General features: G+C 38.7%; 1 protein-coding gene and 1 long non-coding RNA gene across 3 annotated transcripts in view; one reads left to right on the top strand and one right to left on the bottom strand.

The window, feature by feature from the left end:
- Nucleotides 1-8,349: 8,349 nt before the first annotated feature.
- LOC306984302 lies at nucleotides 8,350-16,769 on the bottom strand. Of its 2 annotated transcripts, XR_013794521.1 has the most exons (5): nucleotides 16,726-16,769; nucleotides 11,069-11,272; nucleotides 10,901-10,974; nucleotides 9,141-9,211; nucleotides 8,350-8,978 (listed from the first exon to the last, which is right to left on the bottom strand). It is a non-coding gene; the product is annotated as an uncharacterized lncRNA (long non-coding RNA). The 2 variants fall into 2 exon arrangements; XR_013794520.1 differs by having other exon boundaries at nucleotides 10,901-11,272.
- A 759-nt stretch (nucleotides 16,770-17,528) lies between these two features.
- Nucleotides 17,529-22,500, top strand: part of tmem38b (transmembrane protein 38B) — a 32,023-nt gene continuing 27,051 nt past the window's right edge. The window contains exon 1 of the mRNA XM_079585695.1: nucleotides 17,529-17,984. Coding sequence (XP_079441821.1) covers nucleotides 17,861-17,984 — 124 coding nt within the window. The 5' untranslated portion in view covers nucleotides 17,529-17,860. The remainder of the gene's footprint in view (nucleotides 17,985-22,500) is intronic.

Below are 22,500 nucleotides of genomic sequence, written 5' to 3'. Positions count from 1 at the left end.
TGGCTTTGATTTTATAGTAATTTTATAGTAAAAATTATTTTGTAAAATATATTTTTTATATAAAAGAAAAATATTAAATAAATTATATTTGATTTAATGTAAATTTAAACTTTCATAACTTTTTCATACTTTAATTTTTTGAAGTGCTTTCACTTCAGCAATAATCTGCAATTTTTTCCATTTAAAACAAGACCAAACTTAGGTCTATACTCCAAAGCATTGTTGAATTATGACCATTTAAGCTTGAATAGTGCATTTTAATGTCCATTCTCAATAAGGGGGGTGACAGCTAAAGGGTTAAAAAGCGATTTCTGTAAAAGCAAATATCTCCTTTTGCTCTGAACTGAGTGTTGTAACTGCAGATGTTGTTTATGATCAAACATTACACACTAACTACAGTCAGAAAAGTCAAATCATAATCAAACACCGCTTTAATGATTATATGGGGATAGGAACTTGTGAATGACTCGGAGTATAAAAAAAGATTCATTCATTCTCAGACACTATAATGTTGTGATCAGTTATAATGTGTCATATTTAGTTATTAATGAAGTAATGTTTGATTAACTTTTGATTGTTTAATATCTTCAGTCATTCTGCTTCTCCAGGAAATGTTTCTTGAGTTATGATGTTCAGAACACACGACAGAAACTGAGGAAGAGGATCATATATACAGCGAAATCATAATCAGATCAGAAGAACATCAGACATGATTTCATCATATAGAGGGAATATCGTGTGTGTGTGTGTGTGTGTTAGACGAGATGACCTGTTCTCTGTTCTCCACACACAGGTCTTTGTCTTCGGTGTGTGTGTTCCTTAAACAGGAAGTAGCAGATGTAAGACAGGAAGTGGCTTCTCATTGTTCTGTGTCTTATCCTTCCTCTCTTTAACGTCTGACGAATGACCTTCAGCACAAAACACACACACACACACACACACACACACACACACACACACACACACACACACACACGAGCTGGTGGAAGTGAACGTCTCTAGTGCTAAACAAGAACAGAAATCTGCCGGTGAAAAATCAGCTTCACTCATTCACTCAGAGTCCATCGGCAGATCATTTGTTTTAAGCACAAACTCATTAAACACATTAAACGTCCCGATTTAGATGCTGCTCTGATGCTATTCCACAGAAGTGTGTCATTATTCATGTCGATTGAGACGGAGAGGTTATCTGACACCTGTCATTAATACACTTTAACACACACCATGTGTAAGTTCATAAGTCGACAGCATTGCTGAGTATTTTCTGCTTAAAACTGCAGTGAACCAAAGACAGTCTCAAAAACACGGTGTGAAGTCGCTGGTGTTTCTGACGTCACACACTACCTTGACCAATCAGATCAACGTGTGATCGTCCACCAGTGGATCTCTGAGTGAGTGAGTGGAGGCGGGGCTCATCTGCATATTCATAGAACTGTGTAACCAATCAGATCAACGTGTGATCGTCAACCAGTGGATCTCTGAGTGAGTGAGTGAGTGGAGGCGGGGCTCATTTGCATATTCATAGAACTGTGTAACCAATCAGATCAACGTGTGATCGTCAACCAGTGGATCTCTGAGTGAGTGAGTGAGTGGAGGCGGGGCTCATCTGCATATTCATAGAACTGTGTGACCAATCAGACCAACGTGTGATCGTCCACCAGTGGATCTCTGAGTGAGGGAGTGAGTGGAGGCGGGGCTCATCTGCATATTCATAGAACTGTGTGACCAATCAGATCAACGTGTGATCGTCCACCAGTGGATCTCTGAGTGAGGGAGTGAGTGGAGGCGGGGCTCATCTGCATATTCATAGAACTGTGTGACCAATCAGATCAACGTGTGATCGTCCACCAGTGTATCTCAGAGTAAGTGAGTGAGTGGAGGCGGGGCTCATTTGCATATTCATAGAACTGCGCATACTAAATGAGGCAAGGGTGTCGAGTTACATTCAAGATATTTTAAGGCATGAAGAGATTTTTATCAAGGAATAAATGCTTAAATATGTAATTTTAGCGATCAAAGATGAGTTTTAAGGGATAAAATGATTGACTACAGGGAGACTTTAAAATATTATCAGGAAAATATCCTGACTGCAAGCCCCGCCCACTTCTTCAGTATTCCTGTGTCCGGATGACCTTGAAAAGCCTCAGAGCGGGAGAGATTCCCGGAGAACCCGAACATGAAGCGTCAGCGAGAGTCTGAAAAACGCTGAGTCTGTCAACATGAAATATTCAGAGAGAGAGAGAGAGATATGTGGAGAGAGAGAGAGATAGAGAGAGAGAGAGATATGTGGAGAGAGAGAGAGAGAGAGAGATGTGGAGAGAGAGAGAGAGAGAGAGAGATATGTGGAGAGAGAGAGAGATAGAGAGAGAGAGAGATATGTGGAGAGAGAGAGAGAGAGAGAGATGTGGAGAGAGAGAGAGAGAGAGAGAGAGAGAGAGAGAGAGAGAGAGAGAGAAGGGAAATTATATGAGAGGAGATATGAAAATATTTTCCATACAATGAGATAACTGTAAAAATATAACAATAACGATAACCGGTTTTCAGTGTGAAACAACTAAATTAGAACACAGCAATAATAATAATTAAGAATAAAAAAAATATAAAGATTAGTAAAAGAAACACTTTGTGTTGCGGATTGATTCCATCACGTTCCACAGCCCCGGTGATGACATCACAGGAATCCGCTGTTGCCGTGGAGACAGGAACTCCATCACATTCCACAGCCCCGGTGATGACGTCACAGGAATCCGCTGTTGCCGTGGAGACAGGAACTCCATCACATTCCACAGCCCCGGTGATGACGTCCCAGGAATCTGCTGTTGCCGTGGAGACAGGAACTCCATCACATTCCACAGCCCCGGTGATGACGTCACAGGAATCCGCTGTTGCCGTGGAGACAGGAACTCCATCACATTCCACAGCCCCGGTGATGACATCACAGGAATCCGCTGTTGCCGTGGAGACAGGAACTCCATCACATTCCACAGCCCCGGTGATGACGTCACAGGAATCCGCTGTTGCCGTGGAGACGGGAACTCCATCACGTTCCACAGCCCCGGTGATGACATCACAGGAATCCGCTGTTGCCGTGGAGACAGGAACTCCATCACGTTCCACAGCCCCGGTGATGACGTCACAGGAATCCGCTGTTGCCGTGGAGACGGGAACTCCAAACATCAGGACGACATCGCCGCTTCAATTCCTAGAACAATAAGTCAATGACATTTATTTATATTCACACAATACAGACTGTTTCAAAAGCAGCTTTACTGTAATAGATCAGGAAAACAACAGTGTTTATGTTGCGACATTAATCAGTTATGAAAGCAGAAGACAAGAGTCATTATTCACATTATCATGTCAGATCAATATATTCATCAGGAATGAACCGTAATAATCCATGATAATAATAATAACTACGGACACATTCCCAGGAAATAACAGCATAATAAATGTCAGACTTCTAATGGAAATACACATAATTTCGATCAGCTCTGATTGTTGTTTAACTGTCACATGATCGACCAGCACTCGCCAGGTTGACCTTTAACCCCATATTTTGTATTGATCACCTGTCTGGGGTCCGTCACTCAGACTCATGCGTTTCTTTATTGATTTCTCCATTAAGAAGCATTACAGGCCATTAGAGCACTTCCTGTTCACTCACGCCATAATCTCCCCCTAAAACACACATACGGTTCTCTTAAAGGGGGGGGGGGGGGGTGCAAAGTCTCTGGTGTCCCCAGAGTGTGTGTGTGTGTGAAGCTTAAAATACCCCACAGATATTTGTATATATCATGTTAAAATTGTCACTTTTTGAGGGTGAGCAAAAACACACCGTTTTTGTGTCTGTCCCTTTAAATGCAAATGAGCCGCTGCTCCCGGCACAGGGGGCGGAGCTTCAAGAGTTAGGTCCTTTAAGATATGTGATGTCATTATGTTGTGGCTGTATGATATGATACATCATGAGATGCGCAGTATTATCTCTGGAGACATGGAGTGGGTAAGACATGGTTTCGAACACTTCATTGAGTTTTGTTTTGTAGAAAAGACTCTTTTTAAAAGATTTTCGTTTTGTATAAATTGTTTCTTAAATTTGATCAATGTTTAATCAACCAATTGTCTGTATTAATAAGAAGCAAATATATAGCAGACAATGTAATGCGCATTGCACGTGAACTGAGAAATATAGGCTATCTATTATAGAAAGCTTAAAATGTCTACTTTTAAACGAAACTATTCAAAACTATCCTGGCAAGTCCGCATCTTTGCAGCGACACAGAAAACACCAGTTTATGAATAAACCATTAAAAGTCCTCCTGCTATTTTTGACACATTCATAATCATTATACTTTTGCCGGTTCTTTGAGGCAAGCTTTATGCGTGCGGGCGTGCGGCTATATTACGTAATCCTCATCCTGCGTACAGCTTAAAATCGCTGGAGTTTCTGACGTCACACACTACCTTGGTTAAACCAATCAGATCAACGAGTGAGTGGAGGCGGGGCTTATTTGCATATTCATAGAACCACGCATACTAAATGAGGCAAGGGTGTCGAGTTACATTCAAGATCTTTTAAGACATGAAGAATTATTTTTCAAGGAAAAAACATTTAAATATGTATTTGTGGTGATTTGGAGAGTTTTAAGGAATATAAAGATTGACTACAGCAAGACTTTAAAGCATATTTGCAAACATTACTGGAATGTTACATTTGAATCCGAAAACAAGTGGAAACATTTAAAAAACATGTTTGATGAAAAAACCCATTCATTGCTGATGTTTTGAGGACATTATTAAAGAGCAGATAACTCTGAACAAACGCTCTATTAACGTTTCTGGAAGAACTAGCCAGAGCGCTCCCGCTATCTGTGTTTCCCCGGAGAGACAACAGGAGAGTTAATACGGATGAAGCGAACGGACGCTCGTGTGAAAAGAGGTTTAGAGTCTTAAACGAGAGATAGACGAACAGCAGCGTTATAGAGATGAGTCTGTTCCTGCCCAGCCGAGCAGAACGTGTGCGGGCCGCTGACGCAACACAGGCGTTATCCAGGACTACTGCGAACGTGTCTCTTCAGGACCCCAGACACACACATGACACCTGTCAACCACACAGAGCACACACACACACACACACACACACACAGAGCACACACACACACACACACACAGAGCACACACACACACACACAGAGCACACACACACAAACACAGAGCACACACACACACACACAGAGAGCACACACACACAAACACAGAGCACACACACAGAGCACACACACACAAACACAGAGCACACACACACACACACACACCATAGACAGTATGACACACACACACACACACACTCACACAGAGCGCACACACACACACACACCATAGACAGTATGACACACACACACACAGAGCGCACACACACACTCACACATACACACAAACACAGAGCACACACAGAGTGCACACACACACACACACACACACACCATAGACAGTATGACACACACACACACACACACACACACACACACACAGAGTGCACACACACACACACACACACACCATAGACAGTATGACACACACACACACACACACACACACACACACTCACACAGAGCACACACACACACATACACACACACCAGACAGTATGACACACACACACACACACACACACACAGAGCGCACACACACACACAGAGCACACACACACACACACAGAGCACACACACACACAGAGCACTCACACACACACACACACAGAGCGCACACACACACACACACACACACACACACAGAGCACTCACACACACACACAGAGCACACACACACACACAGAGCGCACACACACACACACACACACACCATAGACAGTATGACACACACTTACACACACACTTACACACACACACACACACTCACACACAGAGCGCACACACACACACCATAGACAGTATGACACACACACACACACACACACACACACACACAGCGCGCACACACAGAGCACACACACACACAGAGCACTCACACACACACACACACAGAGCACACACACACACATACACACACACACACAGCACACACACACACACACACAGCACACACACACACACACACAGAGCACACACACACAGCACACACAGAGCGCACACACACACAAACACACACACATACACACACACACACACACACACACACACACAGAGCACACACACACAGCACACACACACACAGAGCACACACACACACACACACACACACACACACAGAGCACACACACACAGCACACACACACACACAGCACACACACACACACAGAGCACACACACACAGCACACACACACAGAGCACACACACACACACACACACCATAGACAGTATGACACACACACACACACAGAGCGCACACACACACATAGAGCACACACACACACACACACAGAGCGCACACACACACACACACAGCACACACACACAGAGAGAGTCAATCGAGGTCATGTGACACAGCGAATATAGATCTGTGTTCAACACATAACAATTAAATATGCTATTATATTAACAGTTTATAAGATCCACACTAGAACCCTGAATAAATACATAATAAAAAGAGTTGCTGAAATGCTAATAATTAATGTCATCATCATTTATTTTTACCTTTTTTATAAATAAATAATTGCAAAATAAAAACCACCAAAATAAAACACAAAAAATAGATCAAATATTTGATCATGTAAAATGTAAACAATAATAACCATCTAAATAAAACACTATGAAATATTTCATATTGCATTAAAATAAAAAATAAAATAAACAAAACAGCAACACATTTAATGTTATCAGGTCAAATGAATAGTATCACAGGAACTTATTTACAAACCAAGGTAATTAATGAGGAACAGCTGAACAGAATGATAAATAAACAAATAAATAATTAACCCATTAAAAGAAAACACTTTTTAAAAAGTAAATATTTTAGCATGTAAAATAAAAATAAATAATTTCCAAATAAAAACAATCAAAATAAAACACTCAAAATAAATGAATAATTTTAAAATAAAACCCATACAAATATATATTTTTTACATATAAAAGTAAATATTTGATCATGTAAATTTAAAATACATTTAAAATAAAACCAATTAAAATAAAATTGTATCATGTAAAATCCCTCAAAATAAAACACATTGAAAAATACAACACTTCATAACGTAAAATTAAAATGAAATGAATAATTTAAAAATAAAATGATGACCATGACCTTCATCTCCCATCAGAGCAGCTGACGGCCGCAGGAACAGATGCATGCTGGGAGAAGCGTGTCGAACAGCGCAGGTCTCTTCCTGTTATTCAGAGCAACACAGAGGATGACATCACTTCCTTCCTGCTCACAATTAGCAGCTTCAGCTTCACTTCCGTCCGAGGTCCTGTTACCGCAGTATCTCGAGGACGCTCTTCCAGAAAGTGGACAGTCCACTGTTGGTGCATGATGGGTATTGACTGGTCAAAAAAAAGAAGTTTGCAGTGAATTTCTCAAGAGAACAAAGGGAAAGTTGATGAATGGTCCTCCGGAGGGTTCTCAGGACTGACTCATGGTTTTCTGATACCCGTCTCTGATTGGGCGGAACTGGGACACCTGATACTCTTCATCGGCTCTATCTTCCAGCAACACTTACAGGAATCCCCCCCCCCCCCATATAGATCTGCTTAAACACAACAGAGCATTCTTCCGTCCTCTCGTATCCTCTGGCTATGCTGGGAAACAGAGACGACCCACGGCCTGTGTTTGTGAAGCATAACTAAATAAAACAGGAACCTTTCATCTCACTATTTATGCCTTGCAATTCAGACTTTATTTAAGGAATTAGGAAAAAAAAAACGGAACTGAGATATAAACTCACAACTACGAGCAGAAATGTCAGAATTGTGAGATATAAAGTCAATTGTGAGATAAAAACTCACAACTAAGAGTAAAAAAGTAAGAATTGCGAGATATAAAGTCAATTGTGAGATATAAAGTCAATTGTGAGATATAAAGTCAGAATTGTGAGATATAAAGTCAATTGCGAGATATAAAGTCAGAATTGTGAGATATAAAGTCAATTGTGAGATATAAAGTCAATTGTGAGATATAAAGTCAATTGTGAGATATAAAGTCAGAATTGTGAGATTAAAACTCACAACTACAAGTAAAAAAGTAAGAATTGCGAGATATTAAGTCAGAATTGTGAAATTAACTCACAACTAAGAGTAAAAATGTCAGAATTGAGTAAAAAAGTAAGAAATGCGAGATATAAAGTCAGAATTGCGAGAAAAACTCACAACTAAGAGTAAAAAAGTAAGAATTGCGAGATATAAAGTCAGAATTGCGAGATTAAAACACAACTAAGAGTAAAAAAGTAAGAATTGCGAGATATAAAGTCAGAATTGCGAGAAAAACTCACAACTACGAGTAAAAAAGTATGAATTGTGAGTAAAAATTTCAGAATTGCGAAATTAAAACTAACAATTATGAATAAAAATATCAAAATTGTGAGTAAAAAAGTCAGAATTGTGAGGAAGAAATTCAGAATTGCTAAATTAAAACCAACAATTATGAATACATTTTTTTTTTAAATGGTGAAAAAAGTGTAAAAAAGTCAGAATTGAGTAAAAAAGTAAGAATTGCGAGATATAAAGTCAGGATTGTGTGTAAAAAAGTCGCAAGATAAAAAAGATAAAAGTCGCAATTTTTTCTTTATTTGGTGATGTAAACAAGCTTCCATCAGTGTGTTGTCGTGTTGGACTCGAGGCAAATGAGGACCCGTCTTAAAGCCCAGAAACATTCACTGGGTCCCTGTACATAACCAGCACACCTCCTCGTTCAGCGTTCAGCATTCATCTCACTCTCTTCAGGGTTTTACGAGGGATCACAGTTGTAAAACATGACTAAAAGGGTTGTTTGTTTAAAGCCGCTCAGACGTCTCAGGCTTTCACAGCACCTGCAGAACATAAATCACGAAACCTCGTCAGCGTGTGGTTTGGGTTCGGGACTCGGTGGTTGGGGACTGGGTTACACAGAGGTTCCTAAATGCATGGGATAAAACTGACTAAAATCAGCCTCGATATGTAGCTGTCAGGATATAAAGTGTATGCACACTCACTACAACGTGTGCCAAATGAGTCTGGCCTGGGAACGGATGAAGATAAGATCCATCGGGCATCCACTGCCAAGCTGCAGGAATGCACCAGGTGTGGAGATTTTAGATGGCGATATGAAAGATATTTAGGTAGGGTTACATTATTTCTGAATGTAATAAAACATTGTGCCATTGTTGCATTCTGAAAGGTATCAGAACTCATCAGACAGACTTAAAAAAGCATAGAGAATAGATAATCCCATATTCAGAATGCGTCCAGGCTCTAAAAAGTAACTGAGTTTCTAAAAAAAAGGTTCTAAAAAGTAACTGAGTTTCTAAAAAGGTTCTAAAAAGTAATTGAGTTTCTGAAAAGGTTCTAAAAAGTAATTGAGTTTCTGAAAAGGTTCTAAAAAGTAATTGAGTTTCTAAAAAGGTTCTAAAAAGTAACTGAGTTTCTGAAAAGGTTCTAAAAAGTAACTGAGTTTCTGAAAAGGTTCTAAAAAGTAACTGAGTTTCTGAAAAGGTTCTAAAAAGTAACTGAGTTTCTAAAAAAAAGGTTCTAAAAAGTAATTGAGTTTCTAAAAAGGTTCTAAAAAGTAATTGAGTTTCTAAAAAGGTTCTAAAAAGTAATTGAGTTTCTGAAAAGGTTCTAAAAAGTAATTGAGTTTCTGAAAAGGTTCTAAAAAGTAATTGAGTTTCTAAAAAGGTTCTAAAAAGTAATTGAGTTTCTAAAAAGGTTCTAAAAAGTAATTGAGTTTCTGAAAAGGTTCTAAAAAGTAACTGAGTTTCTGAAAAGGTTCTAAAAAGTAACTGAGTTTCTGAAAAGGTTCTAAAAAGTAACTGAGTTTCTGAAAAGGTTCTAAAAAGTAATTGAGTTTCTGAAAAGGTTCTAAAAAGTAATTGAGTTTCTGAAAAAAAGGTTCTAAAAAGTAATTGAGTTTCTGAAAAGGTTCTAGAAAGTAATTGAGTTTCTAAAAAGGTTCTAAAAAGTAACTGAGTTTCTGAAAAGGTTCTAAAAAGTAATTGAGTTTCTGAAAAGGTTCTAAAAAGTAATTGAGTTTCTAAAAAGGTTCTAAAAAGTAACTGAGTTTCTGAAAAGGTTCTAAAAAGTAACTGAGTTTCTGAAAAGGTTCTAAAAAGTAATTGAGTTTCTGAAAAGGTTCTAAAAAGTAATTGAGTTTCTGAAAAGGTTCTAAAATGTAATTGAGTTTCTGAAAAGGTTCTAAAAAGTAACTGAGTTTCTAAAAAGGTTCTAGAAAGTAAAAAGAGTTTCTAAAAAAAGGTTCTAAAAAGTAATTGAGTTTCTAAAAAGGTTCTAAAAAGTAATTGAGTTTCTAAAAAGGTTCTAAAATGTAATTGAGTTTCTGAAAAGGTTCTAAAAAGTAACTGAGTTTCTGAAAAGGTTCTAAAAAGTAATTGAGTTTCTAAAAAAAAGGTTCTAAAAAGTAACTGAGTTTCTGAAAAGGTTCTAAAATGTAATTGAGTTTCTAAAAAAAAGGTTCTAAAAAGTAATTGAGTTTCTGAAAAGGTTCTAAAAAGTAACTGAGTTTCTAAAAAGGTTCTAGAAAGTAAAAAGAGTTTCTAAAAAAAAGGTTCTAAAAAGTAACTGAGTTTATAAAAAGGTTCTAAAAAGTAATTGAGTTTCTAAAAAAAAGGTTCTAAAAGTAACTGCGTTTCTAAGAAGGATTTAAAAGTAGCCGTGTGTTTCTAAAGACGCTCCATTCACTCGCTCTACTGCTGGACGCCTGCGCTTTACAGAATAAGTGTTGAATAGATAAACTCACATATTCACTCTGCGTCCAGTGAGCTCAACACTGGTCTCTGGCACACTGAGCTAATGACCTGCAGTCTGAGCGCGCTGGAAAAGGAAGAAAGCAGGAACAGAGCCGGAAATTGGACATGCAACATTGAAAGGAAAGAATGGGAGCGAGAAGGGAAGAATGTGTTTGGACCTCCTGTCTTTGTTGCCCAAAGCTGAAGTTTTCAAAGGAGCTCGGTCCCATTTAGAGGCAGAACCCTCCTCTGAGCCCGACAGTAACGCCTCTGATCCAAGCGTCCATTCAGCAGGAATTCCTAAATGAAAATGCTCCGGTTGGGGCCTTTAGTTCATGAAAGCATTCAGACACAGACGGCACTGTGTCTTTTCCTGTTGCTTCCTGTAACGACACACAAACAGACCAAATCAGAACGCATCATGATGAAAAGTTAAAGAAAAAAAAAATATGAGTGTTTCTAAAAAGGTTCTAAAATGCAACTGCGTGTTTCTGAAAAGGTTCTAAGAAGTAACGAGTGTTTCTTTCTAAAAAGTAACGAGTGTTTCTAAAAATAGTTCCTTAGAAGTAACGAGTGTTTCTAGAAAGGTTCTAAAAAGTAACGAGTGTTTCTAAAAAGTAACGAGTGTTTCTTTCTAAAAAGTAACGAGTGTTTCTAAAAAGTAACGAGTGTTTCTTTCTAAAAAGTAACGAGTGTTTCTAGAAAGGTTCTAAAAAGTAACGAGTGTTTCTAAAAAGGTTCTAAAAAGTAACGAGTGTTTCTAGAAAGGTTCTAAAAAGTAACGAGTGTTTCTAGAAAGGTTCTAAGAAGTAACGAGTGTTTCTAAAAAGGTTCTAAGAAGTAACGAGTGTTTCTAAAAAGGTTCTAAGAAGTCACGAGTGTTTCTAAAAAGTAATGAGTGTTTCTTTCTAAGAAGTAATGAGTGTTTCTTTCTAAAAAGTAACGAGTGTTTCTAAAAAGGTTCTAAGAAGTAACGAGTGTTTCTTTCTAAGTAACGAGTGTTTCTAAAAAGGTTCTAAGAAGTAACGAGTCTTTCTTTCTAAGAAGTAACGAGTGTTTCTAAAAAGGTTCTAAAAAGCAACAAGTGTTTTTAAGAAGGTTCTAAAAAGTAACGAGTGTTTCTAAAAAGGTTCTAAAAAGTAACGAGTGTTTCTAGAAAGGTTCTAAAAAGTAACGAGTGTTTCTAAGGTTCTAAAAAGTAACGAGTGTTTCTAAAAAGGTTATAAAAAGTAACGAGTGTTTCTAGAAAGGTTCTAAAAAGTAACGAGTGTTTCTAAAAAGGTTATAAAAAGTAACAAGTGTTTCTAGAAAGGTTCTAAGAAGTAACAAGTATTTCTAAGAAGGTTCTAAGAAGTAACGAGTGTTTCTAAAAAGGTTCTAAGAAGTAACGAGTGTTTCTAAAAAGGTTCTAAGAAGTAACGAGTGTTTCTAAGAAGGTTCTAAGAAGTAACGAGTGTTTCTAAAAAGGTTCTAAGAAGTAACCAGTGTTTCTGAAAAGGTTCTAAGAAGTAACGAGTGTTTCTAAAAAGGTTCTAAGAAGTAACGAGTGTTTCTGAAAAGGTTCTAAGAAGTAACGAGTGTTTCTAGAAAGGTTCTAAGAAGTAACGAGTGTTTCTAGAAAGGTTCTAAGAAGTAACCAGTGTTTCTGAAAAGGTTCTAAGAAGTAACGAGTGTTTCTAGAAAGGTTCTAAGAAGTAACCAGTGTTTCTAGAAAGGTTCTAAGAAGTAACCAGTGTTTCTGAAAAGGTTCTAAGAAGTAACGAGTGTTTCTAGAAAGGTTCTAAGAAGTAACCAGTGTTTCTGAAAAGGTTCTAAGAAGTAACTAGTGTTTCTAGAAAGGTTCTAAGAAGTAACGAGTGTTTCTAGAAAGGTTCTAAGAAGTAACGAGTGTTTCTAGAAAGGTTCTAAGAAGTAACAAGTGTTTCTAGAAAGGTTCTAAGAAGTAACGAGTGTTTCTAGAAAGGTTCTAAGAAGTAACGAGTGTTTCTAGAAAGGTTCTAAGAAGTAACAAGTGTTTCTAGAAAGGTTCTAAGAAGTAACGAGTGTTTCTAGAAAGTTTCTAAGAAGTAACGAGTGTTTCTAGAAAGGTTCTAAGAAGTAACAAGTGTTTCTAGAAAGGTTCTAAGAAGTAACGAGTGTTTCTAGAAAGGTTCTAAGAAGTAACTGTAACCCTAGTTTTTGTTGAACGTCCTTCACTAAAACTTAAACCCAGAACACCACAGAACTGCCTAGCAACCACATGAAAATGCTGACAATATTATGTTTTAAATGCAAAAATGATCCATTAATATCTGATTTTTTAATACTAAAAAGCATTTTCAGACGCATCCTCGTCATTAGCATGAAAGCCCTGAGGAATAGTGTGCACATGTGTGTGTGTGTGTGTGTGTTTAGAAGTGCGCACTGGCATGTCCACTGCCCCTCCCCCTGGGTTATTACTCTCTCTCCTGACAGTGACCTCTAGGCTAAAGGTCACGGAGCCGATGACCTTGGTGTGTTCAGATGTGGGTCAACTGTGACCTCCTTCAGAACCGCGCTGACCTCTGACCTCAGAGCGCAGGGTGTTCACTGCACTTTAACAGATGATCACATGACGCTGTTACCAGTGTTGAGGAATGTGACTCTTAAAAGCAACACATTACACGGTTTCTAAAAAGGTTTTAAAAAGTAACCATGTGTTTAAAGTAGTTTTTCCTTTCTAAAAACTAATAACATAATATTTTTATATAAGATAATGTTACATTCTTTTGCATGTGTATGTAGAATGTATAAAGGTGACAGTGTGAATTGAAAATACTGAAATAAAATGACTGTCAAACAAAACAAAACAATAATATTTCTATTACATTCTCTTCACTATTGCAGTTGTACGCAACAATAAACACATATGTGAACAGATTCATGAACACGTGACTTTGATTTTAAATTCAGTGTTATTTAGTATACAGTCTCTCGGCCTACACGAGTATATACTCACATAACCTCATCTAGTTGATCACGGCAGGGGTCGTTCAGCCTGAACCTCAACAGAACACACACACACACACACACACACACACACACACACACACACACACACACACACTGTTATGTAGGGCAGGGTAAAGTGTCACGGTTTTGTGTAGTCTATCAGGGCATGACGGCGGGTCGATCTTAATTAAATTCCTGAATAATTAAATTATAGTGTATTTACTTTGCCGAATATGGTTTAGTCTCTGGAAAGACTCATAAATGGTTGGTTTAGCATGTATTCATCATTCTTATGTTCATTCTTGCTGAGGGAACTTCTAAATTACAGTAAAATGTAAAAAAATAAAATAACAAAGAAGCTTTCAGAACAAGCTTAGAGAATTATTCAATACTGTTGAATTTAAAAAGCGTGTGATTGGCTGTTTTGGACTTAGGTAGGTCACATGATCAATGTAGAAATAAACCTGCGATTAGAATGCATATCTCTCATCTTCTCTTGGAAAAACTTGAGCTAGTACAAAGAATCACAATGATTCAATAGTCAAATTATCTGAAGTCTGCATGAAACAGAAGTTGCGCTGGTCTTTTCCACTATTGTGACGTATATTCGAGAGAAATAAACGCTTGTAGGGGCGGGGCTTGATTTAGTCTGTGGAGAGAGCATCACAGTCCCGCCCACAGCCCGAGAGAGCTCTGGTGCCGGAAGTAAATTTCCCATTCATTTCTCCCATTGACTTTTGGAAAAATCCGTATCTAAAGAGTTTTAGAGCATGTCTGAGGATAACCAGCTATGGCTGAACTCATAAGCATACAACATATCATTTCGAGTGAAAAAACGAAGAGAAAATCCAAAAAAAGGCAAAGGTACAAGACTGTGTACATATTTTCATTTCCGAGCGAAGGAACTACTCATCCCATAACCCACCGCGCCTCACTGAAGTCGACTCAGCCACAACCGCGAAAGAGCCTTTTGAGTGAATTTTATATAGTGAATGTGTAGTTAATAGCAGTTATTTCAATAGTAATCGTGTAAATAAAAATAATAGTGTTTTATATAGGTATTGTGTTGAATTTTATATTTATCATCGTGTATTTTATATTGTGTGCGTGTGTGTGAAAGCGGTTAACGATAACGTTAGCAACATGGTGCAGTGCTTTGTACCTGACTGCAAATCACCGCTCTGTCTCAGTCGTCAACACATGTGTGTTCAGTCAGTGTGTAGTTTGTGTGTTTATTTCAAAGCCCTTTATGACACAGGACACTCTACTGACAGGACAGGTTGAGGTCCATGCTCATTTTCATGAAGTTATAGTTCATTCTTAATTGTAATAACATTTAATGTATTTTCTTAATATCCACAACGAGTGTAAATTAAAAAGTGATGGTCAGCAAACCAGAAAGTGCACAGCGCCACCGGTCTGATGCATGGTCTGCTCTTGGACCATCATATTCAGTTTATTAACTTGCCATGAATTATTATACAAATGTTCAGTAAATGCATAAAGAGGTAACGTTATGCCTAGGTTAAATATTGTTTTGACAGCGGCATCATAAAATGCTTGATATGACTCATACCATATGAAGGCTACAGTAGCCTATCTAAAGTGAACGATAAGTAAGGGATAATGTAAAGCGAGGCGGTTGTTATAGCGAATACAACTCCCGAAAGGCTAACGTTAATTAACGTTATGAGCCCGACGCGAAGCGGAGGGGTCTTGAATCAGCCTGTATTCACTATGACAACCAACTCGCTATACATTATCCCGCTTATTACATGGCTACAGTACCTACCAAATAAATCAATAATTTGACACAAAATATTAATTAAAAAAGGAATGTATTGATTTAAAAACTATTTATATGGCTTCCGCTAAAGAAAACAGTCCGTTCCGTCTCTTCTGTTAGAATCCTGCTTCCATGGCAACGCTCTGTTTTTTCCACGGACCTTCGCGGGGTTTACACGATTTCCACCAATCAGATGCATCACTGTGGGATTGTTTAGGATTGTGGGTAATGAAGTACTTATCCAAGACATCGCGAATAAAAGGCATTTATCTCAAAACAAGGTTAGTGCCCCATGAACTTTTGGCGTTTATATGAGCATATACAATCGCTTAGTACAGCCGTTGCTGGTTTTAAGTCTACCATGTATGGTTACGTTTTTATGGCTTATACCCCAAATGTCTATGGAGAAATTGTATTGAATTTTTACTTCCGGCACCGGCTGTGGGCGGGACTGTGATGCTCTATAGAGAGCCTAAGCCCCGCCCCTCCGCTTCCGGCTCATGGGACCTTATTTCGGAAAAAATCTGTATGGTAGTCAATGGCGAGAGACAACTTATCTTTTTATTCTGTCTGAATTGTGCCCTGAATTACACATATGATGTTCGTCAATTTAAAATATAATTATGAAAGTCAAGAAAGTCGCAGTTTGTCATAAAACAGAAGAGTAACGTTTAGTTTTATATGAAATTCGCCTAATGAACTACATCTCTCGTCTCGCACTGTCACCGTTGCTCGTGTGTGTGCAGTCTGGTACAACACACTCCGCCAGTAAACAAACTCTTAAAGACTGCCATATTCTCTCATAATCTCCAACTAAACTCAATACTTGGAATTCTTCTTGTTTTTCTGGTTAATTACCAAAAATAACCGGCTCAGTTTTTCTGATGTGACTCAGTGTCAGACATCTTCCTCATATTTCACTGTTTCCTGTCACGACAGTTTTCGTACACATATCCACAATATCTCAAAAGTCTGAGGCATTTAACACTTTGTCTACTATTATAAACCTTTTTCAAAAGTATAACATAACTTAATCAGACTATAGAATGCTTTAGTAGTTTACATTTCACACACACCTACCGTTCACTCCTTGGCGCGCTTTTAGGAGAACCCCGCTCTTTTTCTGTCTCCATGGCGATGCGCTTGACGATGGCGCCACCTTGAGGAATATCGCGAGAACTGTCGCTCGAGCTCCTTCTGCTATGCCTCGTTTGTACAGCAGGTGTCGCTGTTGAGAAAATCCTGAAAATGCAGCATCTCTGGCATCATCATTAGTTTACAGATGAGGAAAAGAGTGGCTACTGCAAGAAGCCTTTCCAACACGACACAAATCAGATCATAATACCGTGATACTTTATTTTATACCATCATCCCGGCTAACATATAGTTCTAAGACGTTATGGAAACACTGTTTTTTATATTTTTAATGCTTTATTTGAACATTCAGTTTACAGTGTGAAACAACACAACAATAAGTATTGCGAATAGCAAAAATATAAGGTGTATATTTTTATTGTAGCATCTCACAGGAGGCCAGAGTTCAGTTAACTGGTTTATTGACATTATATATAAAAATAAATATAATATTAAGGTAAAAAGTGTGTAGTTCGTGCAAAAGTGTACATGTTCTGAGTGCTTTTGGGTTAAGAGAAGATGAAATTGTAATCAAGTAATGTTTTATCTCGTGTAAGAATACAAAAAATACACCTGATTTATTATAAAGCATGTATTTGAATCCGCTTTAAAAAAACAAAACAATATCTAATATTGCAAGATATTGCTTGAGATAACCCAAGTAACATCTTTCCACAGTTGCAGAGTATAACTGCACGACCAGGACAGATGAAGAGGGGTTTCAGTGTCACACACACACACACACACACACACACACACACACACACACACACACACACACACACACACACACACACACACACACACACACACACAGTGGTTTTAAATGTGAGATCAATGGCTGTGGTGTGTTACGCAACGGCGTGTGTGTGCGCGCGCGCGCGCGCTCGCCCGTGTTTCTCAGCATCCGCGACTGTAATGGCGGCAGATCCGGTTACAACTGAGATCAAAGAGTACAGAAGAATATAAGTTATTTACTGAGATCTTCTGGACCTGAGCATCCTCGGACTGACCGCTGGGAACTACAGATCCAGTGCACGAGCACGGGATTAAAGCGCGTGCACGAGGAGGATCTGAAGTCATGGATGTGTTCGCGATTCTCAATCTAAATGAACTCGCTCTCGGGCTGTCAAACCTGCCCATGTTCCCGTTCTTTGACATGGCGCATTACATCATATCAGTGATGAGTCTGAGAGAGCAGCCAGGTAAGAGGAACCACACACAACACTTCTGCTGCTACAAGTTTATTTCGTTGCATTTCTGAGCATGTCACATGTTTTCATGAAATTAAAAGTTGCATTGCTATCTAAGTGCATTGTATTTAATCAACATAGCTGTGATAATGTTCCTAGATCAGATGTTTATTGTGTTTATTTTATGAACGCATTTGCTCCTTCAGGTGAAGCAAACGCGCACGCGCACACGTGTACAGGCGCGTGCACGACTCTGTTTATCAGTGGCTTCACAATAGTCCAGGATGCATTGGTTCAGAATGAAGGGTTAGTTCTCACGTGTTTATGGTTTGATGACTTCTAGAGCAGCTCAGTGTGTTTAAAGCGCCTGCATAATACATGATTATAATGAGTTAAAAAGCAGAAGCTACATGTTCAAAAGGGAAGAAGAGAAATGCACTTAATCATTAACTCACTGTCAATATTATCTAGTCTCTCTCTGTGTGTGTGCTTTTCTCCAAGGAAAATGCAAATGTCAGGGCTTGGAGAGATTAAACGTGCAGGGCGGTGTGGCGGATGGTTTTGCATGAACGACCCATAAACATGACCTCTGCTCTTCTGCAGTCAGAGCTGGCTTTGTGTTCACATCCCCGTTAATAAGATCATAACCACATTTACACACATCAAGGCTTTAAAAAGTCTTAAAGTCCCCATGGAGTCTATAATTTTATCACCAGAATTACACATTTAAACGTCTTTTCCCTAAAAATATTTTTTTCTGCCTTAAAATATCTTGAATGTAACTCGACACCCTTGCCTCATTGAGTATGCAAATGAGCCTCCACTCACTCCCTCACTCAGAGATCCACTGGTTGACGATTACACGTTGATCTGATTGGTTACACAGTTCTATGAATATGCAAATGAGCCCCGCCTCCACTCACTCACTCACTCAGAGATCCACTGGTTGACGATCACACGTTGATCTGATTGGTTACACAGTTCTATGAATATGCAAATGAGCCCCGCCTCCACTCACTCACTCACTCAGAGATCCACTGGTTGACGATCACACGTTGATCTGATTGGTTACACAGCTCTATGAATATGCAAATGAGCCCCGCCTCCACTCACTCACTCAGAGATCCACTGGTTGACGATCACACGTTGATCTGATTGGTTACACAGCTCTATGAATATGCAAATGAGCCACCGCCTCCACTCACTCACTCACTCAGAGATCCACTGGTTGACGATCACACGTTGATCTGATTGGTTACACAGCTCTATGAATATGCAAATGAGCCACCGCCTCCACTCACTCACTCAGAGATCCACTGGTTGACGATCACACGTTGATCTGATAGGTTACACAGTTCTATGAATATGCAAATGAGCCCCGCCTCCACTCACTCACTCACTCACTCAGAGATCCACTGGTTGACGATCACACGTTGATCTGATTGGTTACACAGTTCTATGAATATGCAGATGAGCCCCGCCTCCACTCACTCACTCAGAGATCCACTGGTGGACGATCACACGTTGATCTGATTGGTTACACAGTTCTATGAATATGCAGATGAGCCCCGCCTCCACTCACTCACTCACTCACTCAGAGATCCACTGGTTGACGATCACACGTTGATCTGATTGGTTACACAGTTCTATGAATATGCAAATAAGCCCCGCCTCCACTCACTCACTCAGAGATCCACTGGTGGACGATCACACGTTGATCTGATTGGTTACACAGTTCTATGAATATGCAGATGAGCCCCGCCTCCACTCACTCACTCACTCAGAGATCCACTGGTGGACGATCACACGTTGATCTGATTGGTCAAGGTAGTGTGTGACGTCAGAAACACCAGCGATTTCAAACCGTGTGTTTGAGACTGTCTTTGGTTCACTGCAGTTTTAAGCAGAAAATACTCAGCAATGCTGTCCACTTATGAACTTACACATGTGTGTGTTAAAGCAGATTAAAAACAGCACATAGACACATAAACTACATTAAAAGCTCATCCAGTGTATCATTCTTCACTCATTACTGAACCGTTACATTTGAAGGTTCTCTGAACATTCCAAAACAAGTTAGCAACGTTTAAAAACATTAGCAATATGAAAAAAATTTCTGAGCAATATGATGTCATAATGCTCATGCTCCGCCCACGACCGCTGACGGACTGCCTCGTATTTGCATATTTCCCATATTAGCATACATTTAAAGAGACACGCACCTCATTATCATTTAAAGAGACATGCACCACATTATCATTTAAAGAGACACGCACCTCATTATCATTTAAAGAGACACGCACCTCATTATCATTTAAAGAGACATGCACCACATTATCATTTAAGGAGACATGCACCTCATTATCATTTAAAGAGACACGCACCTCATTATCATTTAAAGAGACATGCACCTCATTATCATTTAAAGAGACATGCACCTCATTATCATTTAAGGAGACATGCACCTCATTATCATTTAAAGAGACACGCACCTCATTATCATTTAAAGAGACACGCACCTCATTATCATTTAAAGAGACACGCACCTCATTATCATTTAAAGAGACATGCACCTCATCATCATTTAAAGAGACATGCACCTCATTATCATTTAAAGAGACATGCACCTCATCATCATTTAAAGAGACATGCACCTCATCATCATTTAAAGAGACATGCACCTCATCATCATTTAAAGAGACACGCACCTCATTATCATTTAAAGAGACACGCACCTCATCATCATTTAAAGAGACATGCACCTCATTATCATTTAAAGAGACATGCACCTCATCATCATTTAAAGAGACATGCACCTCATCATCATTTAAAGAGACACGCACCTCATTATCATTTAAAGAGACACGCACCTCATCATCATTTAAAGAGACATGCACCTCATCATCATTTAAAGAGACACGCACCTCATCATCATTTAAAGAGACATGCACCTCATTATCATTTAAAGAGACATGCACCTCATCATCATTTAAAGAGACATGCACCTCATCATCATTTAAAGAGACATGCACCTCATCATCATTTAAAGAGACACGCACCTCATTATCATTTAAAGAGACACGCACCTCATTATCATTTAAAGAGACACGCACCTCATTATCATTTAAAGAGACATGCACCACATTATCATTTAAAGAGACACGCACCTCATTATCATTTAAAGAGACACGCACCTCATTATCATTTAAAGAGACATGCACCACATTATCATTTAAGGAGACATGCACCTCATTATCATTTAAAGAGACACGCACCTCATTATCATTTAAAGAGACATGCACCTCATTATCATTTAAAGAGACATGCACCTCATTATCATTTAAGGAGACATGCACCTCATTATCATTTAAAGAGACACGCACCTCATTATCATTTAAAGAGACACGCACCTCATTATCATTTAAAGAGACATGCACCTCATCATCATTTAAAGAGACATGCACCTCATTATCATTTAAAGAGACATGCACCTCATCATCATTTAAAGAGACATGCACCTCATCATCATTTAAAGAGACATGCACCTCATCATCATTTAAAGAGACACGCACCTCATTATCATTTAAAGAGACATGCACCTCATTATCGTTTAAAGAGACATGCACCTCATTATCATTTAAAGAGACATGCACCTCATTATCATTTAAAGAGACATGCACCTCATTATCATTTAAAGAGACATGCACCTCATTATCATTTAAAGAGACATGCACCTCATTATCATTTAAAGAGACACGCACCTCATTATCGTTTAAAGAGTCATGCACCTCATTATCATTTAAAGAGACATGCACCTCATTATCATTTAAAGAGACACGCACCTCATTATCATTTAAAGAGACACGCACCTCATTATCATTTAAAGAGACATGCACCTCATTATCATTTAAAGAGACATGCACCTCTTTATCATTTAAAGAGTCACGCACCTCATTATCATTTAAAGAGACACGCACCTCATTATCATTTAAAGAGACATGCACCTCATCATCATTTAAAGAGACATGCACCTCATTATCATTTAAAGAGACATGCACCTCATCATCATTTAAAGAGACATGCACCTCATCATCATTTAAAGAGACATGCACCTCATCATCATTTAAAGAGACACGCACCTCATTATCATTTAAAGAGACATGCACCTCATTATCGTTTAAAGAGACATGCACCTCATTATCATTTAAAGAGACATGCACCTCATTATCATTTAAAGAGACATGCACCTCATTATCATTTAAAGAGACATGCACCTCATTATCATTTAAAGAGACATGCACCTCATTATCATTTAAAGAGACATGCACCTCATTATCATTTAAAGAGACATGCACCTCATTATCATTTAAAGAGACATGCACCTCATTATCATTTAAAGAGACATGCACCTCATTATCATTTAAAGAGACACGCACCTCATTATCATTTAAAGAGACACGCACCTCATTATCATTTAAAGAGACACGCACCTCATTATCATTTAAAGAGACACGCACCTCATTATCAT

This window comes from Phoxinus phoxinus (assembly GCF_949152265.1).
Source record: "Phoxinus phoxinus genome assembly, chromosome: 17".
NCBI lineage: Eukaryota > Metazoa > Chordata > Actinopteri > Cypriniformes > Leuciscidae > Phoxinus > Phoxinus phoxinus.
The sequence above is the reverse complement of the archived record's forward strand: the minus strand, read 5'-3'. Positions and strand labels throughout refer to the sequence as shown.